Source organism: Tenebrio molitor, chromosome 1 (genome assembly GCF_963966145.1).
Source record: "Tenebrio molitor chromosome 1, icTenMoli1.1, whole genome shotgun sequence".
NCBI lineage: Eukaryota > Metazoa > Arthropoda > Insecta > Coleoptera > Tenebrionidae > Tenebrio > Tenebrio molitor.
The window spans coordinates 45,441,060-45,467,941 of NC_091046.1; the positions used below are offsets into that span (position 1 = coordinate 45,441,060).

At 39.9% G+C, this 26,882-nt stretch overlaps 2 protein-coding genes and 1 long non-coding RNA gene across 6 annotated transcripts in view; 2 read left to right on the forward strand and 1 right to left on the reverse strand.

The window, feature by feature from the left end:
• LOC138137767 (discoidin domain-containing receptor 2-like) overlaps positions 1–26,882 on the forward strand; it is a 213,298-nt gene that overhangs the window by 105,999 nt on the left and 80,417 nt on the right. For all 4 annotated transcript variants that reach the window (XM_069057332.1, XM_069057324.1, XM_069057341.1 and 1 more), the window contains exon 3: positions 1,942–2,047. In XM_069057332.1, coding sequence (XP_068913433.1) covers positions 1,942–2,047 — 106 coding nt within the window. The remainder of the gene's footprint in view (positions 1–1,941; positions 2,048–26,882) is intronic.
• On the forward strand, positions 7,158–8,103 carry LOC138138098 (uncharacterized). Its single transcript, XM_069057850.1, has 2 exons — positions 7,158–7,315; positions 7,369–8,103. Exons 1-2 carry the CDS (start codon positions 7,265–7,267, stop codon positions 8,062–8,064), a joined length of 747 nt encoding a protein of 248 aa, XP_068913951.1. The 5' UTR covers positions 7,158–7,264; the 3' UTR covers positions 8,065–8,103.
• The window catches only part of LOC138138207 (uncharacterized), a 112,493-nt gene continuing 98,686 nt past the window's right edge, over positions 13,076–26,882 (reverse strand). Inside the window, exon 4 of the long non-coding RNA XR_011161985.1 lies at positions 13,076–13,221. This is a non-coding gene — a long non-coding RNA (uncharacterized lncRNA). The remainder of the gene's footprint in view (positions 13,222–26,882) is intronic.

Genomic DNA, 26,882 nt, shown 5'->3' on the forward strand with positions numbered 1-26,882 from the left:
CGGCGACATCTGCTACAAAGGCCGAGATTGCTCCTTTGATGATGCACGCAGTGATGGATTCGTTTTAGGGTAAATTACGTCGCGGTAAAGAGTCCGGTCGGATCGAGTCCCGGAATAAATTTCCAGAAGTGCGTTCAACAACAGTTTCTTTGTAAAAGTCGAGGGTGGCAGATTAGGCTGGGGAGAAAAAATATTTTTTTTCGGTCCCGCTCCCCTTTCTTGCTGCCGATTCATCAAAAATAATCTCCAACTTGTATTAACCTGTCTGCACCCTTTCGCGTTCGTCAATGAAGATTTCTGCCCTCCCGACCGGATTAATGTAATCGGAATCTGGGGAATCACGCATGCATGAAATATTAATATTAATAATATTTGAACGGATCCCTCTCCCGGCAAATAAATACAGGAGCGCGCTACGAACAAAGCCTTTCAAAGGTTTCTCCACTTCTGCTACCATTGTGGTATGTCACTCACCCAAAATAAATGGATGCTGCTGAGGAGGGTTTGGCATTATGTTAAGAGGACACGTGTGTAATCAACCCGCTAAGTGATATTGGTTGCCGGCCGAGGGTGGTACAGAAAAGCGATGCGAAGCGGCAGCACATATGTTTAATTTGTTCAATTATGCGGAAATTTGCGGGTCCGAATCCGGCCACTCGAGGAGGGTGGGTTTTGAACGATAGCAATACGAGAATTTTCACGAAAAGGAAAGAAATTGCGGTCTAGACTTTTCAAAACCGTCCGGTTCAAAAAATTCTCCTGTCGTGTTCGTATTTTTTAGGTTTCGCATCGTCTTGTACACGTAAAAAAATCTAGGTTTAATGATGTTGTTTTAAAAATAATAAAATATAATGTCATGTAAAAAGTGGGCGTACAACAAAATAAATGGTAATAAAAAAAATTCAAAGGGATTACCAGTTACTTGATAGAAATACACCCTTAATGACAGATAAATGCGGTCTCGATGTCTCGAATCCGAATTCAGACCTGTGTCGCGAATGGAGGTGATGTCACCGAGTCTCGTGGAAGGACCTCGTTTAGAGAAACTCCGTAAGGATCGATCAAATAAAGAAAGACGAGGCGCTACACAGAATTAGTTAACAATAAAATCAGTTGTTATTATTTTTACAAAGTGTCTTTAGAAGTCGTACCCAATCAGAAAACGTTAAATGATAATAACATTTTTCAAAAGATGTCGATTTGAAGAAACTAAGCAGTGTCGGATCTAGACGGAATCCTTGTGGTATGCCGGAAGTAGGAGTACAGTAGAATACATGTAGAGTTGCCAACTTGCTCATAGACGATCTAGCCTTCTCGACAGAAGGAAATTAATCATGTAATGATCGTTCGTTATTCGGTGCCGAATTTGTGCAGTTTTGCAGAGGAGACGGCGAAGTTTTAATATTTGGCGTCGCGATGGAAGTCGTAAGGGGTTGAAAAGGTCTTAATTCGGGTGAGGGTTGCCCGCACGCACGCCACCCACCCCGTCCGAAATCCGGTCGACTAGTTTGATTGAAGTAAAACACACGTTTAGATGGGAGATAGTCGAACTGAGCTACATTTATTGCATTCGGAGGGTGTTTCGCACCCCGAACCGAAACTAAAGCGACTCTCAGGGAAAATGAAACGCAATAAATTAATTAGGGTCTATATACCGACGTGCCAAATAGAATTAGGGTAGAGACCCCGTGTTTCGTTCGCAGCACGAAAGAGGACCCGAGCGCGACTCCTCTGAATGGAGACCCTCAATGGTCTGATTGCATGGGGCGTAATTGTTGTTTCGTTTTTGTTCCGCCCGATGGAAATGGAACTTTCTTTGACTAATGGTTTGCCTTAAACGATCGTTACGACAGTAACGAGGGCTCGCAATTATCGCCCGGAGAAGAAAACAAAACGCTCCCGTTTCGACCGAGATAATCGATCGCCTCTTTATCTTTGCAGGTGAATGTCGGACGGCCTTGGGGATGGAGGAGGGTCGCATCCCCGACCACGCCATCTCGGCCAGTTCCTCATACGAAGCCAAATCCGTGGGACCCCAGAATGCCAGGTGAGTGCCGTCCTGTTTCTTTGTACCGAATCGAATCACTCGCGACTAATTGATTCGGTTTGGATTCTTCTTTGGTTTCACCCGAAAGCGCTGAATCGCAAGAAACGAACGCGGGGTGAAGAGCAGTCAGGATTTTAAATCTAATAGTAGGTGTGCAATTTTTTATTTGCGCGGGAGGGCGAAAGTCGAGCGAACATCTCCATTCTACTCGGAGAATTGGATGTTTTACATTTTAAATGTTGAGGGGGTCTTAGTTTATCAGGGCTAGATCTCTTATTCGGGCGGAATCTAGCATAAAACTTTATCAAGAAGGGGGAAACTGTTCGCAAATTCGATTTATCAAACTTGTAATAAAAAATAAGTGCTCTTCCTGCCACGAGCTACGCAGATCCTATTTCACCTTACCCTCTTCACTTGACGTCATTGGGAAATTGCTAGTTGATTATGGTAAACTGCACGTCGAATCGGGGAGGGGGAGGGCTCCGTTCTGCGAAAGAGGAAAATCAAAAAATTAATTCGTACGGTGCGAAAGCTTTCGAAGAGATTGATTCCTGTTGAAACTGAAGCCGCCGCTGCCGTTACGATTTTTCTCCTTACCCCTCATGAGGGTACGCTGGCAGGAGATCCTGCGGGGCGGATGCTTAGATGCTTAGATTTATTTTTGTGCGGAACGGTGGCACGTTTCCCGTTGCAGGAACGGTCATTAGCTGTTGGCCCCGGCATTGAGCAGTCTGCACCCCCGTTTTGCGAATAATGGAGTCCTGTGCGGGTTTCCAATTTATAAGCCGTCTATTCGGAACCGGCTTTTTATGCGGTGGAGGTATTTTACGAGCCCGTATTCCTGCAAATAGACCAACAAGAGTTTCCTCGCCGGAGACGGATTGAAACCACTTAGCTCAATCATTACGTACACATCTCCCGAAACGTGATCTAGGCGCGAAATGTGTCTCTCGGCGGCTCATTAAATCCGCAACCCGTTCCACGTGACGCCACCGATATGTTTCGAAATTCGTTCAAAATTCGCCTCTCAACAACGCTTTTCCGTATGTACACGTCGAAGGGCTAATAAAGCGCGAACGCATAAAATTTCGCTCTCGACACTGGAATGGTCCATAAAACAGGTTCAAATCTTCGGCATTAGTTGTCCAGTTTATGGGCACTACGGGCTCCGAATGGTGCAGTCGATGCTTTAACTGTTATGGTCATTGTGTATTTGTGTTCGATGCTAAGCAGGTTTTAACAACGGGTAGTGCACTTTTTTCCCGACAAGTTACGGATTGTACGGCGGGATAAGAAATTTCTGCAATAAAGTTAATGAGGAGTCGTTACGTTTAATTTTATTATTGCACACGGAGCGGAACCGGAGATAAATGCAAAATTCGATGGCTTAAAAGTATAAGGTCGGCGAAAGGTGGGATTCATTTACTACGGCTGACACGCAGAACTGCAGAGAATAGTAAAGTGGGAGGTGAAAGAAACAAATTGCAGACAACTGGAATTGTGTCGTGCTTTTGTTCTTCGGAACAATTATTTTAAGAGTTAAAGTAGCGAACTGGTCGCTTTTTAAGCGTATTTGGAAAATTGCTTTGTCGCGTTCCAGATTTTTCTTTGAGGATGGATTAAATTCCGACGAAGAAGATTATCTAAATCTGGCATTACAATCGATATCTACCAAAGGGACTTCTAATTAATTGACTGGATATGTTTACTGTTCTTTCATGGACACCATCTTGATAAAATAAATTGATCGTTTTCTGTTTCTTCTGATGTTTTGGATCTTCTCTAGAATATTGCAGACAACTTTAACACCGCTGGTTATGAGAGGGAATTTTCCAAGACAGGTTTTCAAAATTCTTTATCCGAGATTACCGAGAAATTTTTTTTTAACTTTCACTCACTCTCGTGAACCTAACTTGACATCTGTCAAAGATAACCTCAAAATTTATAATTGATTCATGTTGTTCAAAATTTTTGCCTGAACGAAGACGAAAAACTTTGTGTGCACCTCGGCCAAAAAGTGCCTTTTGTCCTCGCCTGTTTTCAAGTCTGGGCTCCGCCTCGACTAGAAAAGAAAACCCAGACTCGGACGAAAAAGATGCACTTTTTGGGCCTTGATACACAAATAACTATTCTTTCTCCTGTAACAGAAATTATTTCCTGCCAAACTATAGAGCAGCGCTGTAACTATTTCAGGTGTGCTACATAACTTGAAATTGGTCATTTGGAAAGTTAAACACTTAAATAGATCAGAATTGTTTTACTAAGGGACCAGATTAGATTAATATTAAACAACCTGAAGACAAAAATTATGGAATCAATAGCTACTAGTGAAAAGCTCATCAATAGTTATTTGTACACCTAGTTATGAAAGGCATCCTTTTTTTCACGATTTTGCAGATTGCAAATAAGTAAAAAAAGGGACTTTCACAACGTGTTGTACACATTTTTTTGATTATCGATGTAAATTGAGAAATTTGGTTTAAAAGGATTTATGAAAAATTACAAAAAAAAAATAGGTATGCTTTGACAATCATCTCCAAGGAGATGGAATAAAATGATGCAAAAAAGTACTACTTTCACTACGATTTTTCGTGTAAAAAAGTGCTACTTTCACTACGATTTTGCGTGTAAAAAAGTGCCACTTTCATTACGATATGCAAAAAAATATATATGTACGTTCAATAGTTTTTTAGCTACAAACGCCCAAGAAATACACACATAAACATCGTTCATGTTGTTTTGGCATTATGGGAGGCCATGATTAATATTTTTAACGTTGGACACGCAGTTTGATTTTCGTCACTAAAGTGCCTGACATGCAGACCTATCAAAATGAACATCATATGTTGCTGAAATTCCCGCGATGTCTGAGTATTCTTCTATTGCAAACTAGTAAAACTGACAACAATGCACTAGACATTGACGCAATTTATAACCTCAAACTTAGAAAAAGATAACCTAATTCAACAGACAGCTTTACTATCAAATTAAATACAAAATTTCCCTGGCCTCCCATTATGAATCTACGACGTGTTTTTTTTTCAGATCAGTGTTGCCAATAATGATTTTTTCGGCTTTTCCAACTGGTAAACACACCATTACCTTTTAATTTAGGTTAAAAAGGTAGTTGCGATTTACTGACGGATGTTGTAAATATCTGGGGGATATTTACAACATCGGTAGCACGCTCGGTTAATTTTCTCCAACTAATCAGGCACTTACTCGGCTTCGCCTCGAGCCTGAAACCTAGTTGTCGCCTTGTAAAATACACCTACCGTACTCTAATGTAAGTAACTATTGTCGTTCATCGTAGGTGATTTCAGATGAATTTGGAGTCTCCTTTTTTTCAAAATAGAATCTTGTGTATTGTTGCAATATTCTAAATTCATTGTTACAATGCAAGATTCCCAATCTGTGTTTTTTATTAATCTTCGTGTAAGTTGTCATTTACGTGGATGGTAATTATAGCCAGACAACTGACGTTCAAAGCTTTACCAACCGGTTCAGATTCATCCGTGGATATGCTTTTCGGTTGTGAATTTAATTGAAGTATATTCCAATTTTCTTTCGCAAAACGACCGGTTCCATTTTATTTTGCTCTCGACTGCACATCACTCGCCGATTTACCGTTAGTTTTTATTTCAAAGAGCTTAATTGGAATTTTATCTAAAAAGGGTAGAGTTCGAGCCGAGTGGTTTTTTGTAGTCGACAAAGACATAATGAGTCGCAGGTAAAAATATCGGAGTTCTTTTTTCCGTAATCGCACCATCGAACAGTATCAGTTGATTAATCTGAGCCCCTCGAAATGTGCAAATCGGATAAAGTGCAGGCGATTCGGTGATGAAAGAGGCGGCATGTAGATGCCACCAGCAGAAGAGACCGTCTCCTATGAATAAACATCTCGACAGTTTGGGCAAAATTCAGAGGCAAGACCGCACCAGCTCATATGTAATATTTATAGTGCAAATAAATCATTCGGTTTGATATTTATTCAACGGCGGTTCCTGCTCCACAACCTACTCCTCGCCATATCGACCGAGTCGAAGAGTCCGCCCCTGCACTACGTGTGCATTATCGGGCGAGTAGGTGGTCGAGCACCGCGCGATATCGATCAAAGCGAGTGGATTCTACGGATGTTTGTTGCAAAAGTGCAGCATCCGAATCACCAGACGAAAGACGAACTGTACCAGGACGGCCCGCGAGGTTCACGCGGCCGCGATCGACCGTCGATCGAAGATTATTTACGCATCCCGCCGCCCCCGATAAGCCAATTTCACGTCTAATTGGCGCGCCTACAAATCCTGATTAGTCGGTCGTGTCGACGGTTCGTGTGCGAATTCGATCGGGCGAGATGTGCGGCAAAGATGGAAAAATCCAAACCCGAACGTGTAATGCATAACTCCGGAAAAGGAGCCGGTTTATATATCCTTTTATGCTCACATCTCCACCCATATATACCCGGAATATGGTTTATAGGGAAAAAAGAGACTTCGGTTATATTGCTTCGTATTTATCTTTTTGTCACTACATAAAGTCTCCTGTCTAAAATAAAAGGGACGGCGAATTTATGGCATCGGTTCTCCGGATCGGCGGGGTTCGACACCGGGGGCGACATTAATTACGTTTGATCAAGAATTAAGGGGTGTCGTGGAAGGAGGGAGGACGTGTTCGAACGGAGACAGTTTCGGTAGTTTTGTAAAGATGAGGTGGCGAGTTTAAGAATCGAAAGGTGAATTTTTCATAACAATAAATTAGGCCAGAGATTGTCATAAGTTTCCTTTTTACAAAAGAAAATAAAAGTGCTCTTTAAAGTTGTTACTGTGAAATAATATAAGAGAATGTCTGATGGTGATGAAGATTTTTGCAAATTTAGAAAAACCTTCTAAAGATTATCATCTATGGTTTTATCAATTATTTTATTTCATACATCTTTAAATTCATCAATCTTCATATTTCTGCGACAGCAGATAAGGATCGTTATAATTCTTGACATATTATTATTAAAATCAGTATTACTGGCTCTCGAGAATCTCGAGATGTACATTAGATTAACTACGACTATATCGAGAAAACAAGGTCAAAACAGAACCTTTAGAGATCGAAACAAAAATATTGTCTTGCGAAGTAAATTATATCTTTATTGATATTATCTAAGAGATATGTAGTATTTAATCCATTTTGTTGCAACAACAGACACAGTGTAAAACAAGTAATAACATGGAAGTAAAAATGTTGTTTCTTCTGTTGGTGCCTTTGTTGATCATTCAGGTATGCAAAATTTTATTACTCAAGCCAATAAAGTCAGTAACAGTAAGAATTAGCTTGACAGCGCCACAATTGGTCCTTCTAATCTTCGTGCTTTAACAAGAGACGAGCCCAATGTGATTTACGAATTGAGTAAAGTCATGATCGAACAACTAAAAAGGACCCTGAAGGAGAAAGTTGTATCAGCTCTGAGCGACCTCCAGAAACTTCAAGATTATGTGACTGATCTCAGCAACAGTCTCCCAGAATCTGGAAAAGCTCAAATCCAAGATATTTTCCACAATTTCGTGGAAGCTTTGATATATCTCAAGGACGAAGCTGAGAAACAAAATATGGACATCTCTCAGTGTCTGGACGGACGCGAAGACCAGCTCTACGGATTGCCCGACGAACTGAACAACGAGATGATAGTCTGCCTGAATAGAGCAAACGAATTCAGTGTGGTTCACAACATAATGAAAGTACCAAGTGTTGTGAACGACTTGTCTGTGCAATTGGAGTTCTGCGGACCCGACGTCAGCATGAAATTTTGTTTGATGCAGGTTTGGCAAGAGCTTTTGGACGATTTCGACGCTTTACCCGAAAGAATCGACGATGAAGTACGAAGAGTGAAAGGAACTGTAGACGATATGGAACTGGTTTTGACCGAATGTGTCGAAACGAAAGTGGTACAGATGGAAGACGAAGGCAATCAAATTATAACTGATATTGGAATGTGTTTCTGGGATATGATATGGCCACTCACCACTTGATACTGTGTTTAATGTAAATAATAAATTGAATCAAAATTGCGTTTTTGGCTACAAACGTCAAAATGACAATGTAGGAAATTTAATCAGCAAAATGACAACGTAAAATAATATATTATATATATAATCTGTTTCAAAATCAAAAATTCACCACCTGTTGTTGTTGGCAGAAAAAAAGAAATCCCTAGAATAAGATTCATTTTTTTGGGTTGGCCCAACCTCCCGCCAAAATTTGACATTGAATTGTTGAGTTTAGTTACGTAACACAAATTAATTATTATGTACAAAAAGGTGGTAGCTACCATATCATACCTTTTGAGTGAAATAATATAAGTGAAAATTAAAAAACACTATGAACTACGCCCGAAACGACTGTCAACAATTTGCTTTCATAACCCCATTTTTTTCTGACACTTGCAGACACACTAAAAACAAAAGTTGGCGATGTTGTCGGTTGTATTTTCGAGGTAGAATGCAGTGTTGGTGGATTTTTGATTTTGAAACAGATTATATACAGGGTGTCCCCAAAAAAGAAGACGAGTCCATAACTCCGTTATTTATCGGAAGATTTTAATTATCTGTACACCAAATTAAATGATTGTTAATAGGCTACAAAATGGCCTAATAAATTCAAGTATAGCCCCATGGACTTCAAGGGTAAACTGTCAAAAAAAAAAAATTTACATATTTTTTTTTAGTAATTCTGATAGAGATTTTTATTTTGAAAATAACAGTGTATCACAAGTATACACTTAAATACCAAAAAATCACAAAAAAAAAAATGTAAAAAAACGCTACTATCGTCTATGTTCCATTTTGCGCTAAACATTGGGGGCATATCTGCGCAATCCCACATATTATTATTTGTGATTTGTTTTTCTAGCTACCTTAATTTGGTTATTACATTGTAACGCAATGCATTTTGATAGCTTTTCGCTTGGTGCTCCTCATTTGTTTCAAAAGTTAGTGTTATTTTTTTTTTATGTCAAGTTATACTTGTGATACATTGTTGTTTTTAGAATTAAAATCTCTATCAGAATTACTAAAAAAAAGTATGTAATCCCATTTGAAAAAAAAAATATTGACAGTTTAGTCTTGAAGCCCTTGGAACTATACATCAATTTATTAAGCCGTTTTGTAGCCTATTAAAAACCATATAATTTGGTGTATATATAATTAAAATCCTCCGATAAATAAGGGAGTTATGGACTCGTCTTTTTTTTTGGGGACACTCTGTATATTAAAAAATAAAAATATGCTGCATGGCAGAGTAGAGTATTCTTGATCTTTGAGTAATGCGTGTCAAGCTTGATGTTTGGAGCAAAGTGGCCACCTGATTTGAAGGGAGGACGATGATTCAAGTTGTCTCGGTCTTGTCATTTCTGGACTATCCGCGTGATGGTGGACGGCCGAAGAAGGGGTCGGTGTTCGTCGATAATAAACAACGCTCGTGGGACAAAACTCTCAATTTCCGGCGTATTTTTAGCATAGCTGGCGCACAGCCAATCTGCATTTAATGAATAAAGAACGGACCAGCCGACATGGCAACAATTATTAATAAGATTTACGGCTTGCTCCATTTAACGGCTAGTCATTTCCGGATTGCTCGACACCGACGATAATCGATGATGTACGGGGAGAAATGCAGAGAAGTCGGGCGAAAACTCCTCACCTGCGACTCGGGGGAGAGAGAGGATTGGGTAATGAAATGTTTGATTTATTCCACGTTCGCGGCGGGAAGAAAAAAGTGGTACCATCGACATAAATAAATCAAAAATTTACATAACTTTTTACACCGACCCGGATCTCGACAATATCAAAACGATCATTGTAACGGCCCGGATCGCACATGGAGCTGCGTTAAAATATCGTTTGCCATCTCGAGAGGATGATATTTTTCGGGGAAGGTTTCCGCCGACTTTCGATTTAATTCCAGGCGAGACTGTCGACGATCGCCTCCTCTTCCTCGACTGCTAATTCGCCGATCTCCACCAGGAGGATAATCCTCCTGAGGAGGAGCGCGCGATTAAGAAATTTGAATGCGCGCAGCATCTATCGATTCGTTTTATCGGTCCGTTTGAGAGGTTGATTCGACGCGAACATCTGCACTCAAATACATATCTCCCTCAAAAGATATTTCGACGACGAAGTCATTATTCCGTACAGTTCACATCCCTAAATTTCCTTTTGCAGTATCCAATTTCGAGAAGATCTCGATCCAGGTAACGCACAGACATCGAGAGACGTCGGTCTGTGTGTGTGTGTGTGTATTGGCAGAACACACGACCCCCAACCCCGCATTCCTACCTTGTTAGTAGGTTTTCGCGAGTTCCTCCGCACCCGCAGGTCGGGAAAGCCGCGCAACCATGGCAACGGCAGCATTCCAACTCCCGAACGATTGCGGGGATCGTCTCCCGCGCTGCACTCGGGAGCAGCTCCGGGATGCACTCGAGGACGCGAAATGTTACGTTCGGGTGGCGCTTCCTGCGGCCGTCCGGGATTGTTTCATTCGGTCCGGCGCTCCGGGATTGAAGAAACGAAACGAGGTAATTTCCTGGGCGGCATCGTGCAGGTGGCCCTGGCACGTTTTCGGAATTTGAAACGGCGACGTCGAGTTGATGGGATTATAAATAAAATATTTGAAAGTGTCAGCGTTAAAGCCCGAAAGGTTGGGCCGACGTCCGGCTTAGTGCCGGACGGACGGCGGCCGCGTCCCGGTCGAGTCCCTCTCCTTCTCGGGGATTACGTGAAGCCATATATCATTGTCGCGGCGCTCGGTATGATCGCAACTGCTGTCCCTCGTCCGCTCGAGAGGTGCTTCACGCGTCCATAAATGTTCGCAAAGTGCAGAATCAACAAGGAGCGCCGTCCTTCATGAAATTTATATCGTGTTACGGTAATTGTGCACATCCTCCGGCGGACACGTCCTTCTGCTTTGTCGGTCGAGGTCTCGCGCGTTCCTCCCGAAAGCCAATCCGAATGGATTGGAAGAGGCGACAGCACGTGCCACTCTTTCGTCGCGAACGCGATGCACCGCGACAAGATGCGAGGTAATTTGATGTTCCGGTGAGAGACGAAGTGCACCCGGAGCTGCGAGAGGAGGCTGAAAAGAGGATCGACAACTGAAAGAGAAGATCGAGGCAATACAGAACAACCATTATTTCGAACTGTCGACAAATCCCGTTGTTCTTAGGTACTGCTAGATAGATAGTCAGCTCTATGCACAACAAATTTCGACGCCCATTTTTCTGTCTAGAAATTAAAATCTGTTCTTTCATTGGTTTGAGATAATTTGCATATTCTTTTTAATTAACAATGTATCTACTACACATTTTGCAATAAATCACATTTAACGGGAGCATCATTTGCTACCTTTCTTACAGAAAGGGTAGTCCGCCATATTGTTATAAGTATTGTTATGAAATAGACGAAACAGAAGTAGTATCGTGCATTCATTTAAATTTATCCTCAAAGTTGACGTTGGAGAGTCGATTGAGAACGCAGCACTCGTGTAAAAGCAAGATTTAAACAGCTGATCCGTGATCTGTTGTCCGTATAGTGCATTCACAATCGAGTCTTCAACGCCTACTTTGAGGATAAATTTAAATGAATGCACGATACTTATCAATGGCGTAGGCACATCTTTCGGGTACAATAATTTGAAAATAATACACAATAATTTCAAACTAATACACAATAATTTGCCTAGATTTATTTATCAGTAGTGCAAAGAATATCTGTAAACCTACAGGTCAACAATTTACAGTTTCAATATAATATGAGGCGTTTGATTCTTTTTTGACGTTTTCCAAGCACATTATGAGCCCCAAAATGAATAAAGCGATTTAATTGTCAATTAGACTAATTTAGCGAAGCTTTCAAAGTACATATTTGCTAACTGTAACTCCGTTGTCCTCTCTTTGATCATCTTTAGCGTCATTATTTTGGTCACACTTAATCTGAAACATTTACGTAGGCATAGGCAGATAATTTAAAATGTGTTCTGTTACTAAGTTACTATCATCTATCGTACGATTTGACTTTTTTGTTTATTGAAATCCCTTATTTTGCATCAGTGAACGTTTGTTTTAATTTTTTTGACTAAAAAAAAAATCGCACAAAAAATGCTTACTATAGCTGCAATCGCCAACAACACAAGAACTGTAATAAGGAATTTATTCATCGTGTTTTTTTAGCAGTACCTTCTGCAACAGTAGGTACTACCACACCGTAATTGGTATTTTCATTCGGTGCTTATATAGTTTGTAGAATTGTTTGTAAAGCACATTCACTTGTGTTATCAGGTTTTTTCGTTATTTTCATCATTGTGTCCGAATAAAAAATATTGTATTGTATTGATAAGTGCCTAATACATAAATTGTTAAGAGTAACAGGAGCACGTGTAATGTAATGTACACTTCTGTGCAATAAAATTAAGCACAAGTCTTATGACTATTTTCACAATATTTTAGTTGTACAATACTAGTGCTATGGTAATTGATAAAACATTTGAAAACATTTTTGAATTGTCTAAATGACGCGGCATTAAAAAAATTGACTGATTTACAGAAATATTTTTGTTGCTAGGAATATCGTCATGTCCCGTTTAGACTATAAAATATTTGATGTGCTTAATTTTATTGCACAGAAGTGTACGTCGGTTGTTGTTTGAAATTTTAGGGAAAACATCGAAATGTAAATATTTTTAAGAAAACAAAAGTGTGTTAAAAAACAACTTTCGACATCAGATTTTTGTCTTTTGAAATATCCACCAGAAATTTTGATTGATGCCCGACATTCGTGCGGAACTCCAAATATCAGTATTTTTATTGTGTATAATGGGAAAAGCTTGGCATTCATTTCAAAGGACTTTTCATAAACTAAACAGTTCGCTTTGTCCTTACTTCTTACACTTTTTTACACAATACGCCCCACAAAAATTTTGTGGGACTGAGATTTGAAATTTGAAGAGAATTATCCCATCGAAGTGGAGAAAAACAATCTAATGGTAAAGGAAATGAAAAAAAAACAAGATTTTTTTTATTGCAGCAATGAATAATACATTTCAAAGACATACCGAATTTTACGACTGCGACATTCTCTTGTATATTCTTTTATGATGGTCTACATGGAATTCCGACTGATTGAAGCACAATTTATCTGAAATATTTATATTATTAATTTATACAATAGTAGTTTATTTATTAACGAGTTCGTGTGTAAATTGGGCTTTTTCGTGGGCCTTTAAAACGCTCGTTGCACTCGTGTTTTAAACTGGCCCACTCATGCCACTCAGGCCCACGAGAGCTAAAAGAGCCAAATTTACACACGAACGAGTTGAATGTGTTGCAAAATGAGTCTCCTTTTTCTCGTCATAATTTTACACCTCATGAAAAAAACTACTACGTTAACGCCAATAACAACGATTTACGTTATCAAATTTTATTCGTTCAGAGAGTGCATATAAAACCTTCAAAATATTTACACCCGAAATTTCTTTATCATATGTTTTATTTTTTCACTTTTAGTTATTATCCGTAAACAAAAGCATGCCTTGAAAAATGACGCACAATTTATTAACAAGTGACACATAACAATCATATCTTACATGGCGCAGGTACATCTAATCAAACTTTTTAGATTACTTATTTAAAAAATAATTTCCACTTTTATTTATCTATTTTGAATTTATATAAACAAAGTGGAATAGGCTTTTTTATTTTGATCGTCTTTTATTAATTTGCTGTAGTAAATCAAATAACTGGAGAGTAGACGATCTACGATTGTTTTCTTCTATAAATTAAACCTGAAAAATGAAATGAAACTAGACCACTGAAGTAATTGTTTTAAGAAGACTTCCAGTGTTTATCCAGTGATACTCGTATATCACGAAACATTCACATCGTTTTTGCATGTTAGCAATGAGAAGGGGAGAGAGGAAAACTAATAGTGTTGCAATAATAACACAAAAAGGGATAATAGATTGCGGAAAAAATAAAAATTTATTGTTAAACGCTAAATGGAATATTATTTTTTATTCGTAAACAGATAAATAAGTGTCATTTCTATATCGATATTGTTACGTAAATCAATTCCGTTCCAAATAATAAAGTAAACGTTCTATAAATCTATACAATACAGGGTTATTCTCGTGAGGGGTGTTTCTGATTTTTTTTTTTGCTGCAATCAACAATAGGTACCAATGGCACTAACTACAGGGTCATTATAAATGATTGTTCCATCGCAGTTGGCGTTGAAAACCCACACAAATTTTGGATGTGCCGCAGCCTCGCAACGTTAGACAAACTAGTAGACAAATTGCCACTACCGCCAGCAGCGATACTAGTCTCACTCATGTTATGAGACCTGCGGCACATTCAACTACGTGACCAACGCCTACTGCGATGGGTCAATCACTTATAATGACCCTGTACTAAATCAAATAGATGTAGATATGTTATTTCTTCATTCACAATTGGGGCATAATTTTTTTTAAGTAAAAAAAAATGATTTTTTTTAGGCTGCTCTAAAAACTTATAGCTATTTATTATACAAGTGTCTTATATTATAAGGCAAATAAGTCACGAAAGAAATGTTTAGCCACGAGAGCTGGCTCGAGTGGGATAATTTTTCTTGAGTCACTTATTTGCTGTTAAGGTACGACTGTAATACATAGTTGGGTTCATAAGTCCACTAATTGTAAAAACAGTTTAATTATGAGTCCACTTGTGTTTTATAGACCTCATAATATATTCAAAATCGGCATAATTATGACTTCATAATAAACAGGTGTTGAATAAAAATTATTTCTATTTTTTTTTAACAGAGAGTAACATTTAAGGAAAATTATTTGCATTATGTTTTTATCCAACATACCATTTTTGTAACTGTTGTGTATGGCGATCGACTGAAGGGTCACTTGTATCATACAACAATTAGAATAATAATGAAACATCCATTAAAATTGAGTAGTTACTAAAATACGTTAAAACTAATTTAGATAATAATTTATTTAGAAAATATTTCTTTTACATTATTTGTTTTATCATTCGTGAACTCCTAACAACGTTGTCAAATTGTCAATGGTGAGCTTTTCCAACGACCACTTCCACTTTTTGTCGTCGTTCAAGCTGTTTCCACGAGATTCTCTAATTAACAATCTTGGAAAGTGTCATTCCGCGGCGATAGTTTCAGCGACCACCTCTCACCATAATAAGATGAAATTAATAATTTTAAGCGCGATGATGCGGATGGAATCGAATCCACCGGCGGCAACGAAACACAATTAAGAAAATGCTTTTATTCGTTGATTCGGTTAAATAATAAAAAAAAGAGTCCGCCCTTTGAAAAGCTCGCATTTTTAATTCGCGCGCTTCTTGTTTCAATTAAGAATCAGAAACTTAATTTATATCACGCTAATGAATTTGGGCCGAGTAATGAAGCACTTTTAATCTGCTTTATCGTTTTCGAGCCTCGCATTCGATTTGCATCTTGCAAATTGAAAGTTTGTCCTTTGTGTTCCGCTTAATGCGCCTCCCTCGACTTGTTTAAACTTGTTAATTAACTGGACCTGAGAACAAGCTGTAATAAATGATTATTTGTTCGCGATCACATTGTACAATGAAAGTTTTTAATGCTTCGACTTTTGGAAAGCTCCTTCGACGTCGAAAGGCTCCGTTGACGTTTTAATTATGTCGATGATTAATTAAGGGGTTCGTGGAGTCGGCGGAATCGGCCGCTTTGATGGCGAACGCGAACGTATGAATTGTAAATTCGTCGTAACGTGAGCAAGTGTAGCATCTAATTTACTTTCGGAATTCCATTTCGGGGATCACTTTTTCGCGACTCCTCCTGAAACATTCACGTCGAAATTAAAAGAAAATTTCCATAAAATCCCGCCTCGGTAACGCCCGGACTGCAAAAGAAATAAAAGTAAAATATTTATTTTTCATCGTCAAAGAAGCTCAACATATCAAACGACCGAATTCGAGAGCATTACATTATGGGCGCTTCAAAGTGAATATTCATCAGGCAAAACAAACTCCCTTTTGATAGAAAAATAAATTTTAAAACTGGAAATAATTCGATCGTCGCCTCCGAGGCACATCTTCCCCATTAACTCCCGTCTTGACACTTTTTGCGCCTCGAAGCGAATTTCTTCCGGTGCAGTTGGTGCACACCGCGAAAGTCGATCGCGGCGCGGCGGCGGAGGAACACCCCGTAGACATTTTTCAGAGGTGTAATCGCAAGAAACACTCGTTGGAAATTAATTTCCAACTTAACAAATGTAAATGTAGGCAACATCACCTTGGGGTATTGAACGAGCTTAATTAACTCCGCATCAAAGCTCAAAAAATATTTCGTTGAATGGCGAATGTCCATTAGCGAACATAAAATTAATTTATAATTCCCTTGATGAAATTTAAACACGGCGAAGGAAAAATGACGCATTCACATCAAAATTAATTTAATTCGGTTATTGTATCATTATATTCGTTCGTCTTGACGTGCGAACAATGGACCTCTGAACGTCGCTCGGAGTTGATGGAGGCGACGCTGCACCGACGGCTAAAAATCGACGTCGTCTTCGTCGTAGTCGTCGGTTTCTGGAAAAACGAAAAAGTTCAACCGGCTGGCTAATTGGAGTCGTCCGGAAAAAAGCGTTGCAACACTAGGTATGTGCGGAGAGTTCACTCCGGGGATGCTCGAATTTAATTAACAACAGCAACATATCGCCGGTTCGTGTTCGTCAGGTATCCACGTTCCGAAACGTCCAGATATTGCCGCAGGATCGCTTCAATAACAAAAAATTTTAATTAAAACGTTCCTTCAGCGATGTCGAAATTCAGCGAGCGCGCCTCTAATCAGTTTTTATTAAATTAGATAGAGTCGGAGGGAGGAGGGAGAATATCCTAGTTTGTAATTGCATCGGTGGAGGGATGATCCAGGATGAAAAAAAAAAACAAACTAAAAATCAGTAAAAAATCTAATTTGCAGAGAATCGAAATCTTAACGACACGTCCAGGTTCTAGATTCATGAAGACTAATTTACTTATCTTTGTTTTGTAAAGGATTATTGTTGTTGTTATTGTTATCGCGGACCCTATCCAGCAGACCTAATATTAAATTACATGAAATACATTAATATTAAATTTTAATGCAAAATATATTTGAAATTTGGTATATTATTACTCGTATATAAAATTAAACAAGACTTATTTCACCTTTGCACGTTACAGTTAGAGGTCTTTGATTCTCTCATGGGTTATAAGTCATATCTGCGCAAACGACGAATATCGGTCTCAAGTAGGCCGACCGGAAAACATCGTGTTAGTTTCGTCTTTTTTACCGTGTCGCTAAAATAGTTGACGTTTTCAGTTTTCATTAACAGTTTTTCACTGGTTTATCGCTCAGCCTTCACGCAAATATTTCCAAGGTCACAACCCATGAGAAAACCAAAGACTTCTAACTGTTGTTCTTTCTTCCTTTTTTGAAATAAAGTTGTGATCTTTAACAATTTTCGTTTGACATCATCAGAATGATTTTAATGAAACATTTTCAAATAATTTCTGAAAAAACATCTACGAAGCAAATTTCGCTATAGTTTTTGCCGAGGGAGGACAAATGTATTGAATAATTTTCCTGCTTCAGAATAAAACTTACCAAACAGGCGTAGCCTGTAGGAACGTAGGTGTAGTAGGTAGTAGGTCTTTCATTGTAGGTTGTTTTTTTCTCGGTCATTTTGGTGTCTGCACAAAAGAAGTTTTGTTTGCAAGCGAGCTTTAGCGAGTTGTACAGATAGGTTGAATAATTCTTCGCATTTCGCAATAATTACGCCGACATTTTTGTTTCACGATCATGTTTATCTCGACGACGCGAAATTTCCATCGGACGTGTAAAAATTTTGAGTTTTTCCTGTTTCAGTCTTGACGCCTCGCTTTAACGATCTCAATTTTCTGTCGTCCCCGTCATCCTCGTCCGGAGAAAAAGCGTCAGATTAACTCGTCTGCTCCTGCTCGGACCCGACCGACAGATGAATAATAATGAAATTAAAGTCCGCGTCATAAGTTAGGCCAGATTACATCTCGCACAAAGCGATAATAATAATAAAAAGTAGCGGGAATGACGGCCGTAAAGGAAAAAATTAATGAGGCGATTAAGTCGACGAACGCCGGTATCGAATTAAAATCGGCTCCGTTGCCGATCGCTATGCGATAAAATCATGAATATGTAACGAGCAATGAGCACGGAGAATGAAACTATAAAGTAATGAGGAATGCAATGGCTCGGAAGTCCTGGCCTTTAATTTGCAAATGGAGTGTTCCGAGCTGCTAACGCGGTTACGACGGGGTAAAGTGCGAGTCCGGGACCGCGCCCGGATGATCAAAGCTCCTCCGCCGATCTGCTCCGCAGACACTTTACGCGGCTTCGCAACTCTCTACTCCACCTCCACCTCTACCTCCCGGACTCGACTTTTTCGATGGATGCGAAATGCGGATCTCGCGAGGTCGCCGGACGCCTCGACAGGAATAACCGCGCAACCCTCCCGTCCGAATCGTCCCGATCAAACATCCCTTTTTCGAATCGCACCCGATTCAGATTAGTATTCCGGAGGTGTCCCGTTCTAAATTATTCTAATCACACGGGAGACAGTTTGCAAACAATCTTTTTCCCGACCCCGATTCGATACAGTCGAGTGTCGGCTCTGTTACACCGACCCCATCAAAATGGAACCCTAAAAGGAAAACGTGAAAATTATTATTTAAACAAAACCTCTCGGATTTCTCATTTTTACAAGCGGACCCGTTTACCGTGATGTGCATTTCTTTGAAGTGTCGTTATTTACCTATTCTTTTTCTTTCTTTTAATTCCGTTCGCACTACTGTAGCGATTTTAATTTCCGGACCGGAAACTGCCCTTGTTCCAGCTGCCTTATCTCCCGCTTTTATTTAAAGCGGGGCCCTGACAGACAGGCGTCGCCATTTTATATTAAACGTCAAAATTAATAATCGAGGCTTGTTGTCTCCTTACGTGCGTTTCCTGTTTGCAACCCTGAATCGGTGTCATCTTTTGACGATCGTTTTTCAATTTTATTTCATGATAATTGATAACGAATCACAAGCTGTTTGCAGTACGCGGCAGGACTGTAAATTCAGATGATTTCCCCGCAGCTATTTTCAACTATAATATAACTAGTGGTATGATTATTATCGATGATATTATGAGTGAAATTGAGCTGGAGATTTCACGAGTCCGAACGACGAGTGAAATGTCCTGCTTCAATTTCATGAATTTAATATTATCGATGATTAATCATACCACGTGTTATATTCGATGAGACAATATAATATAATGAATGAAATACAAAATTATTCATTTATTTGTCAAACTGACAAATTTATTTCAATTAAAAATCGTAACGACGAAAGTAAATAAGATAATTTTTGTTTTGTTTTTTATTATCGCTGTGATAGCCATGCAACTAAGGACTTTACGCGTTTTGATTGGATCATTCATGATCACGTGATACATGAATTATATTGTCCGTGGAATGCAATATCCTTGTAAGTGGTGGTTTTGGATATTACGTACGAGATGTTTCGGCAGTGTAACCCGACTATGCACTCGATCCAAATAAACTTCATCACCCGAAAGAAGAAGTGCGCGTATTTAATGGACAGGTGTGCGTCCCACAGGGTTCTATCTTAGTACCGATGTTGTTCGCGATATTATATTTTATGCAAGAGATGCTTTTCCCGTTGGGATCTTTTTTCGTCGCAAAAACACTTGTGCTTTTGTAATTCTTCGGCTTCAGCCGAAGGTCGAAGCCGTAATCCGGTCGAAAGTTAAAAAAACGGATCCATCGATCGCCGTCCCGCGTTTCAGCAACTTTTCCATTAGTTGGGGGTTTGCAAACACGCCATCAACAAGACGACCATTAACACAGATTCAATCAATCAAATCGCGATAAGATCAAAAGAATCGGCGAGCAATCACCGCGCATCAATCACGAACGGCTATGATTTTCGGGATAGTTGTCGGGATCGCGTCCCCGGGATTCGTACATCCGGGTTTTTTATCGCGACCACCCCCACCCAAAGGGATAATTGGTAGGTAAAGCATTATAGTGGATTTTGCGCTGTTATCTCAATTACTAGTAGGCAAATCTGAAGGTATACAATTACTCGGCTCACAAATTACGCGAGTTAGATAATGTAAACGACGGAGCTCCTGAATAAACATCCTGTTCCCTGATTGTAATGAAATATTGCGATTTTACAGGTGAGGGAGTTCACCGAACGATATCGTTTCCATTAGGAACATGTTCGGTTCGGTTTGCATTTTTTGCTCTCGGTGCTTCGGCAACGGCCAATTATTGCAAGATAATCACGGTGCAATAAATAAAATGTAAACAGAAGTAGTCGGTGTTTAATTTATTGCGAGGATCGAGGAGACTGGAAGCGGTGAAACGTGGACCGCGCGGGGTCAGAAGTTTGGGGATTTGGTAAAACTTCAATTACTAAACTATTAACACAATTTAAAGTTTGATCCGAAACGGGATTTTCAACGTGCGCTGATTCGTGGCCGCGCAAATATTTGACTTGAAGAGGAGGGTCCTGTTTAGTTTCAATGTAACTCGGATTTAACGCGGCCTTTTTATCCATTTTGAAAGCCGAAACTCAAAGCTGGAACTCTGCAACTGACAATGCCTCGACGCGAACGAGTCCTCACTTCTTTGATATTCAAGAAGCGGCGCTGTTTTCGTTTTTGCAGCAATCAGGACAGGATCTGATACGAATTCTCCTCGGCTGACTTATTACAGGAAGCGGCGATAAAGAAGTGCACTTCCAGGACTGAATCCCGTCGACCCCCGGATCGGAACGATTCCGACGATAAAACAAGACCAAAACGGTCTCCGTTTTTAACGAAACAAAGGTGACTGTTTCTTTAATTCTCTCACGTCAGGACATGCAGGAACACGCCACGGTGAGATTATCCTCGACTGGCAAAACACCCGACTTTGCAAAACTATTCCTGACAGGTAAGAACTAATTATCATGTAATTAGTTCCGCCGCATTGCCGTTCAAGTCTACGGATGCATCACGACCAAGTGCATCTCGTTCCGCAAGGATAAATGCGCCCTTGTCGTCGGCCATAATCCGTGAAGATTACCATAGAGGCGTCTAATTGGTGTGTCAGTTTTGAAATAGTCGGTGCGGATGTATCATTAATGCGTTTTGAACGTTGTTGTATATTTTATGAATCGTCCAATTAAATCGACTCGTAAAATTGCGAATGGGACGTTTACGATTTTATGGTGCCATCCACGCGGCATTTTAATGAAGCAAATAATGTACGATCAATTTAATTAGGTGAAATAAACCGTGAAAAGCGCCATTAAGAGTGTTGTCGTTTACGGTCAACTATTAAAATATTCTTGCCGGACTGGGAATATGCCGCGAAGGCTCGGGACATTAGTATTCAGCGGCGTCGCAGATGTAAACTTGGGTCTGCAAAAATTGCACTGTGACACCTGTACAAAGAAGAACACGACGAAATCCTGTGCAAACACAAAAATACGAGGGTGGTTAGTTTATATCGCGGCCGACGTGAAAGCGTAAAAACTATGTCAGCCGCGTCACTTAAGAAGTTAACACGTTTGGTATCTTGATGATGAAGGGCGGGGGTGTTATGAAGGAAACATGTTTTTCTAACAAATATGAGATGAACAATAGCTAATTTGATATTATAGTGGCTGAAACCGAATTGGTAATAACAACAAAATAATACAGCAAGTTGCAGAAGTGGAATATCTAGAGATAAAGATCTCTCATGACGGAAAAATAAAGGCGAAAGTAAAACATCAAATAAACAAAACTAACAGAGTAGTAAAATAGCATATGGAAGAACAAACATATCAATAGATACCAATAGCAAAATTTACAAGAGCGCAGTCAGACCAATAATGACATGCACAGCTGAAACAAGACCGGAGACAACAATGACCCAAAGAATATTAAAAATAGCAGAAATGGAAGTATTAAGGAAGATAACAAATAAGACCCGGAAACATAGGGCAAGGAGTGAAAATATTAGAAAAACATGTAAGGTAAATAATATTTATAAATAAGTGGGTAATAAGAAGATAAAAGTAATGGACAACCACATAGAAAGAATAACTGACAACAGAGTGATAAAAATCGCAAAAGACAAGTCACCTGACGGAAGAAGATCATCAGGAAGACCAAGAAAGACATCTAAATAAGAGGCCGAGAATCGAACAAGGAACAGGTGTGAATTATTTCTTTTCCAAAAAACACTTCTCATTTGTACAATAATAAAGATAAAACGGTGAAAGTTTCAGTAACATTGGTCTTCAAACCAGGCACGACAACACCGTAACACAGAGGCCACATTTCGTCCCACACGACGACCAATTGCCCTAGCCCTATAGGAAAGATCTGCTTCTCGCATTCCGATAATGCGGCTTCTTTCGGATTGAGTTACGTGCTGCTAATGGGCCCATCTTCGTACTGGAGGCATAATATAGCTTTAAATGCTGCGATATACTGAAGTTATTGATAATAACTGATCGTCAAGTATAAAAAGAAATCCATATTCGGATAAGAATAATCTAAAAGATACGGGTATTTTCTTCAGGTATTTCTTTCAAATTATTATCTTCATTTTATCTTTAGTTAACAGTTAATTACTGTACCAAGTTTCATCAAAATATATTCACTATTTCTGGGTGTCGCATTTTCCATGATAAGTAGTATAAGTATATACCTATTACGTGATGGTTGTTACTTTAAATGAATGATTTAAGTTGCAATAAAATGATCATGAAAGTCTGAAGAAAGTGTGAAAGCATGCAGATCAAAAAGATGACTTGCGTTTGTAAAATTGACAAAACCACGGCCTGCTGGACTATAATTTTTTGAACGCTCTATAGCGTGATAATCTCATATAATATTTTAGTAATCAAAAGATCATTAGAAGACTAATACAGTTTCGGTAGTTACGTTAGACTCATACAGTTTAATTTTACGTTTATCACCTTCCAGGTGACCTTCTGTAAGACAGATCCGCGCAATCTACCTACATGAACGTCGCGTACAATTTAATTTCGGCTCGGTTATTTGGCGCGGCTTCACCCCACAATGAAATCAATTTCGCGTGTGATTTCCGGCCAAGTCGTCGGCGAGCTTTGCGCCCTCAAAAAACATCATAAATCGAAAAATCAGTTTGATCTATGTCCGCGTCATGATTCCATTTGTGATGTTAAAAGCTGGCCGAGAGTGAAAACCGAAGAGGCCTGTTATGCGCGCCTAACCCACTTTTAATGCGTATCGGGGGGGGCGACCTGCCCCATTCTATCGATTTGTCCCCCTTATCGCTATTGGGCCACTTACACTTACTACCTAAACCATCGGCTATTACGGCCCCACTTGAAATACGACAGTTCTACTGTTCGCAACATGTGCCACTCCGTGTTATTGCGACGAAATGAGATTTGGGGACCTTAAAGATCACAGAGAGACGGAGAATTATGAAACACCCCGACGGCGGCGACCCCCGTCAAGATCGAGATACAACATTTTGTTTGGGAACAAAGTTTTTACTGGAGACTTGATGAATTGCCGAATCCGGACGGATAATCGACTCCGGCATAAATTATCGAGGCCCGGATTCTTGCTCCCGGGACCGACGTCGGCTCCCGCTCCGGTTATCCTTGACGCTTGGACGAAGAAGTGTTAACCGCACCGGCTTCGGTGGAAGGACGAGAAGCGAGCGCTCCGCATTTAAAAGGTGTAAAAACTAAATATGAGACGGCGCAGCAGCCACCCCTTTGCCTCCGACGCGACCGCCAACGGCTTCGGCAAATGCGGTTTGTTTGCTTTTTTGCTCTGGTCGCTTTACATCATCCACCCAAAAGAAAGCAAAGTGCGGTACTTCGTTTCTGCATATGATATTAGCATTTTAACGATTCCGACATAATACTCTCTCTCTACCTTCCAGTGACATTACCATAAAGTGCAAAACCTATAAACGCAATGGATTGTTATACGCCATCATGGAATATTATATATAATTTAAAACAGTGCTCAACTTTAGAGGCTTACAAGCTTACCGTTTCAGTTATGACCGTCGTTCCGAAAATGTTTGCGTATAAATTTTATACCGTCAGGGATGAAAATGGTCCGAGTCGAAAATCGATTGTCGAAAGTTATTTGAATTAGAAAGGTACGTTGAAGTTCTTTTCTGTTTGATTTCAAATAAGCTGGCACAATGCGCTCGAAAGGGCTGTCAATAGCAGTCTTGGAGCGGAGTCGGTTCGCTAGTGGACGTCTGTAGCCGATGGACTGGCTTCAAAAGATACCAAATCGGATGGAAAATGGTCGCCCTATATAGAACCGTATAGCTTGTTATCGATTCATCCGCAACGTTTTTTTTTTTCTTCTTCCGTACTACCCACACACACCGTTCCACGACGGTCCGATCCTCCACTCAAACGTGCCAATTCGGTTCGAAAAATTTGGAAAAACGTCGAACGAGTCACATGACCTCGTTACCTCGTTTGTTTGCCGAAAACGCCACATTATCGAACACTTCACGCCCGACATGACGTCCCGTCCGAGTAATGAATTTGAACCTGCATTAGTTATCGACTATTGTGTACAGTGTGAATCAACACAGATACACGTAATTGAAAATGGACGTCGAGTGAAATACACCCCCAGTCTCTGGTTGGAAACAATGAACGGAATGCATAACTCGCCTCGGCAGACCCGTTAATGTGCGGAGAAATGTTGATTAAAATTATAAATTAGATCAATAAAGCGAATGGACTTGACGCTTTCTATCCAGACGAGGAACCGTTCCCTCTACACATCACTCCTGGAATAGCACCATAAACTTGAAATTGGAGGAGGTCGTGGATTGTTTTAATTCGTAGGCGAGAACGATATTTCGTCGAGCGTAAAAAGATCGATAAAAATCAATCTGATGTCAAAATGTTTTTTAATCAATTTACAGATCTGGCACAGTTCCCAAACTTTCTTTCTTTTCGTTTCGATTTTACGTCTCATCTTTTTATTCTTCTTCACTTTTTTCGTCTTCTAGAAATGTAATTTCTTCTGTGTTGTCAGTGCTACCGAGAACCCTCAAAAAAGATAAATGTGAAGCGACTAATAATAATAATACTGTTTCTCCACGACTATTAAAGAATGAATGCATTCTTGTTGGATATTCAAGGAAAGAATGATATCAATTCCACACCCCGTGATAGAATATACTGAAATCCACGGCTGTCGGCCAATCACATCCCTCGTATTCGTAATAAGTCGCACATCGCGTAGCAACCGTTAAAGAAGGCACAATTTTAATTGTCAAATATTGCAAATCAAATTAAATTAAATTTTCAAAGATTGTTTTTTCTTGGTACCAAAGTATAGTCTTCAACTTATTACGTATAACGGCCATTATTCACTCGGACGATTCCACCACTCGCCTACGGCTCGTGTTGGAATTTTCATCCTCTTGATTATACGCTCGTTAAAGAATGTACTATTTTCCTACAGAATTTTATACCTTCTGTTCAGTCGATAGACTTATCGTTTGCACCTCGTGGATTTTAGAAAGCTCTCTGTACCGGAATGCATCGCAAGAATAGTAAAAACAAAGAAGTGGTATCGGGAAATGTCAGCCGATGTCGATGACGTCTCGGCAATCGCCGGAGAAAAATTTTTCATCTGCGACCGACACGACGCACCCCCTCGACCGCGATTATTTTTGAGTGGGTGTTTATATAGCGGAAAGATGAAGTTCGATTGTTATTCCGTCCCTCAGTTAAGAAGATCCAATCATCCAAGCTGTTCTTTTAATGACAGAACTTGGATGGAATCTCCAGTGGCCTTTTTGCCGAGCGTCGATCTGCAGTTTTACGACGTACTAAACTCTTACTTCTGGCTCGATTTTATTTCCTTCCGCATCCATGACCTCACGTAAGCCGGCCTCCCCCTTGTCACTTGTCGCCTCTGCATGTTGCAACCCCTGAATTATTATTGCCGGCAATGGAATTTTTCATCAGGCTGGTGGCTCCTTTTACGATCGGTCCAAATCCGCTAATATCCGTGAAATGAAAATGACGTTCTCGGCCTGGCCTGCACCGACGGAAAAGAAAAATTCTGCTTCGGAGGTGTCCGTTAGTTACCTACGTTTTTTAATCTTCCCCTTCCGAATGTGTGTTGTGCATCGAGCTACCGCCTATTAAAAAAGTTTCACCGTTCAACCCCTCTCGAATTAGTTCTTTGCCGAGCACGGAAAATGTTCGGTAGTACATATTTTTAAATTTTTAATTTCGACATATTTTCCACGTCAAAGTGCCGAGGCTCGGCGCGCGCCAAACGACGAACTAATAACGAGTAATAATTTAATATTAACCTGCACGAGTTGTTTCCGTTGTGCGATCTATTAAAATTTAACCGTTTGTTTGCTTTAATTACTGCAAAACTCTTGTATACACGACGCTCGACTCGGATAACTTTTCGGTGCAACGGCGAATTTTCCGCTCTTGTGCGGATCTTATTTGTTCCTGGAACAATGGGTGTAGTTTTAATTATGTAAACTGCTATTTTGTTTCCCGGTTGTTCCAGTCAACAGCCGACAGCTATTGCATTGTGATGAATTGCTTCAGATTAATACACAAACGCACGACCATATTTGCCTTACTAATTTTATTTGAACTCGCCGTTTTCGAATTAAATCCGCACAGCTTTGCGTCCATTGTTCGAGTTTAGGGGCGGAAGTGACCCCG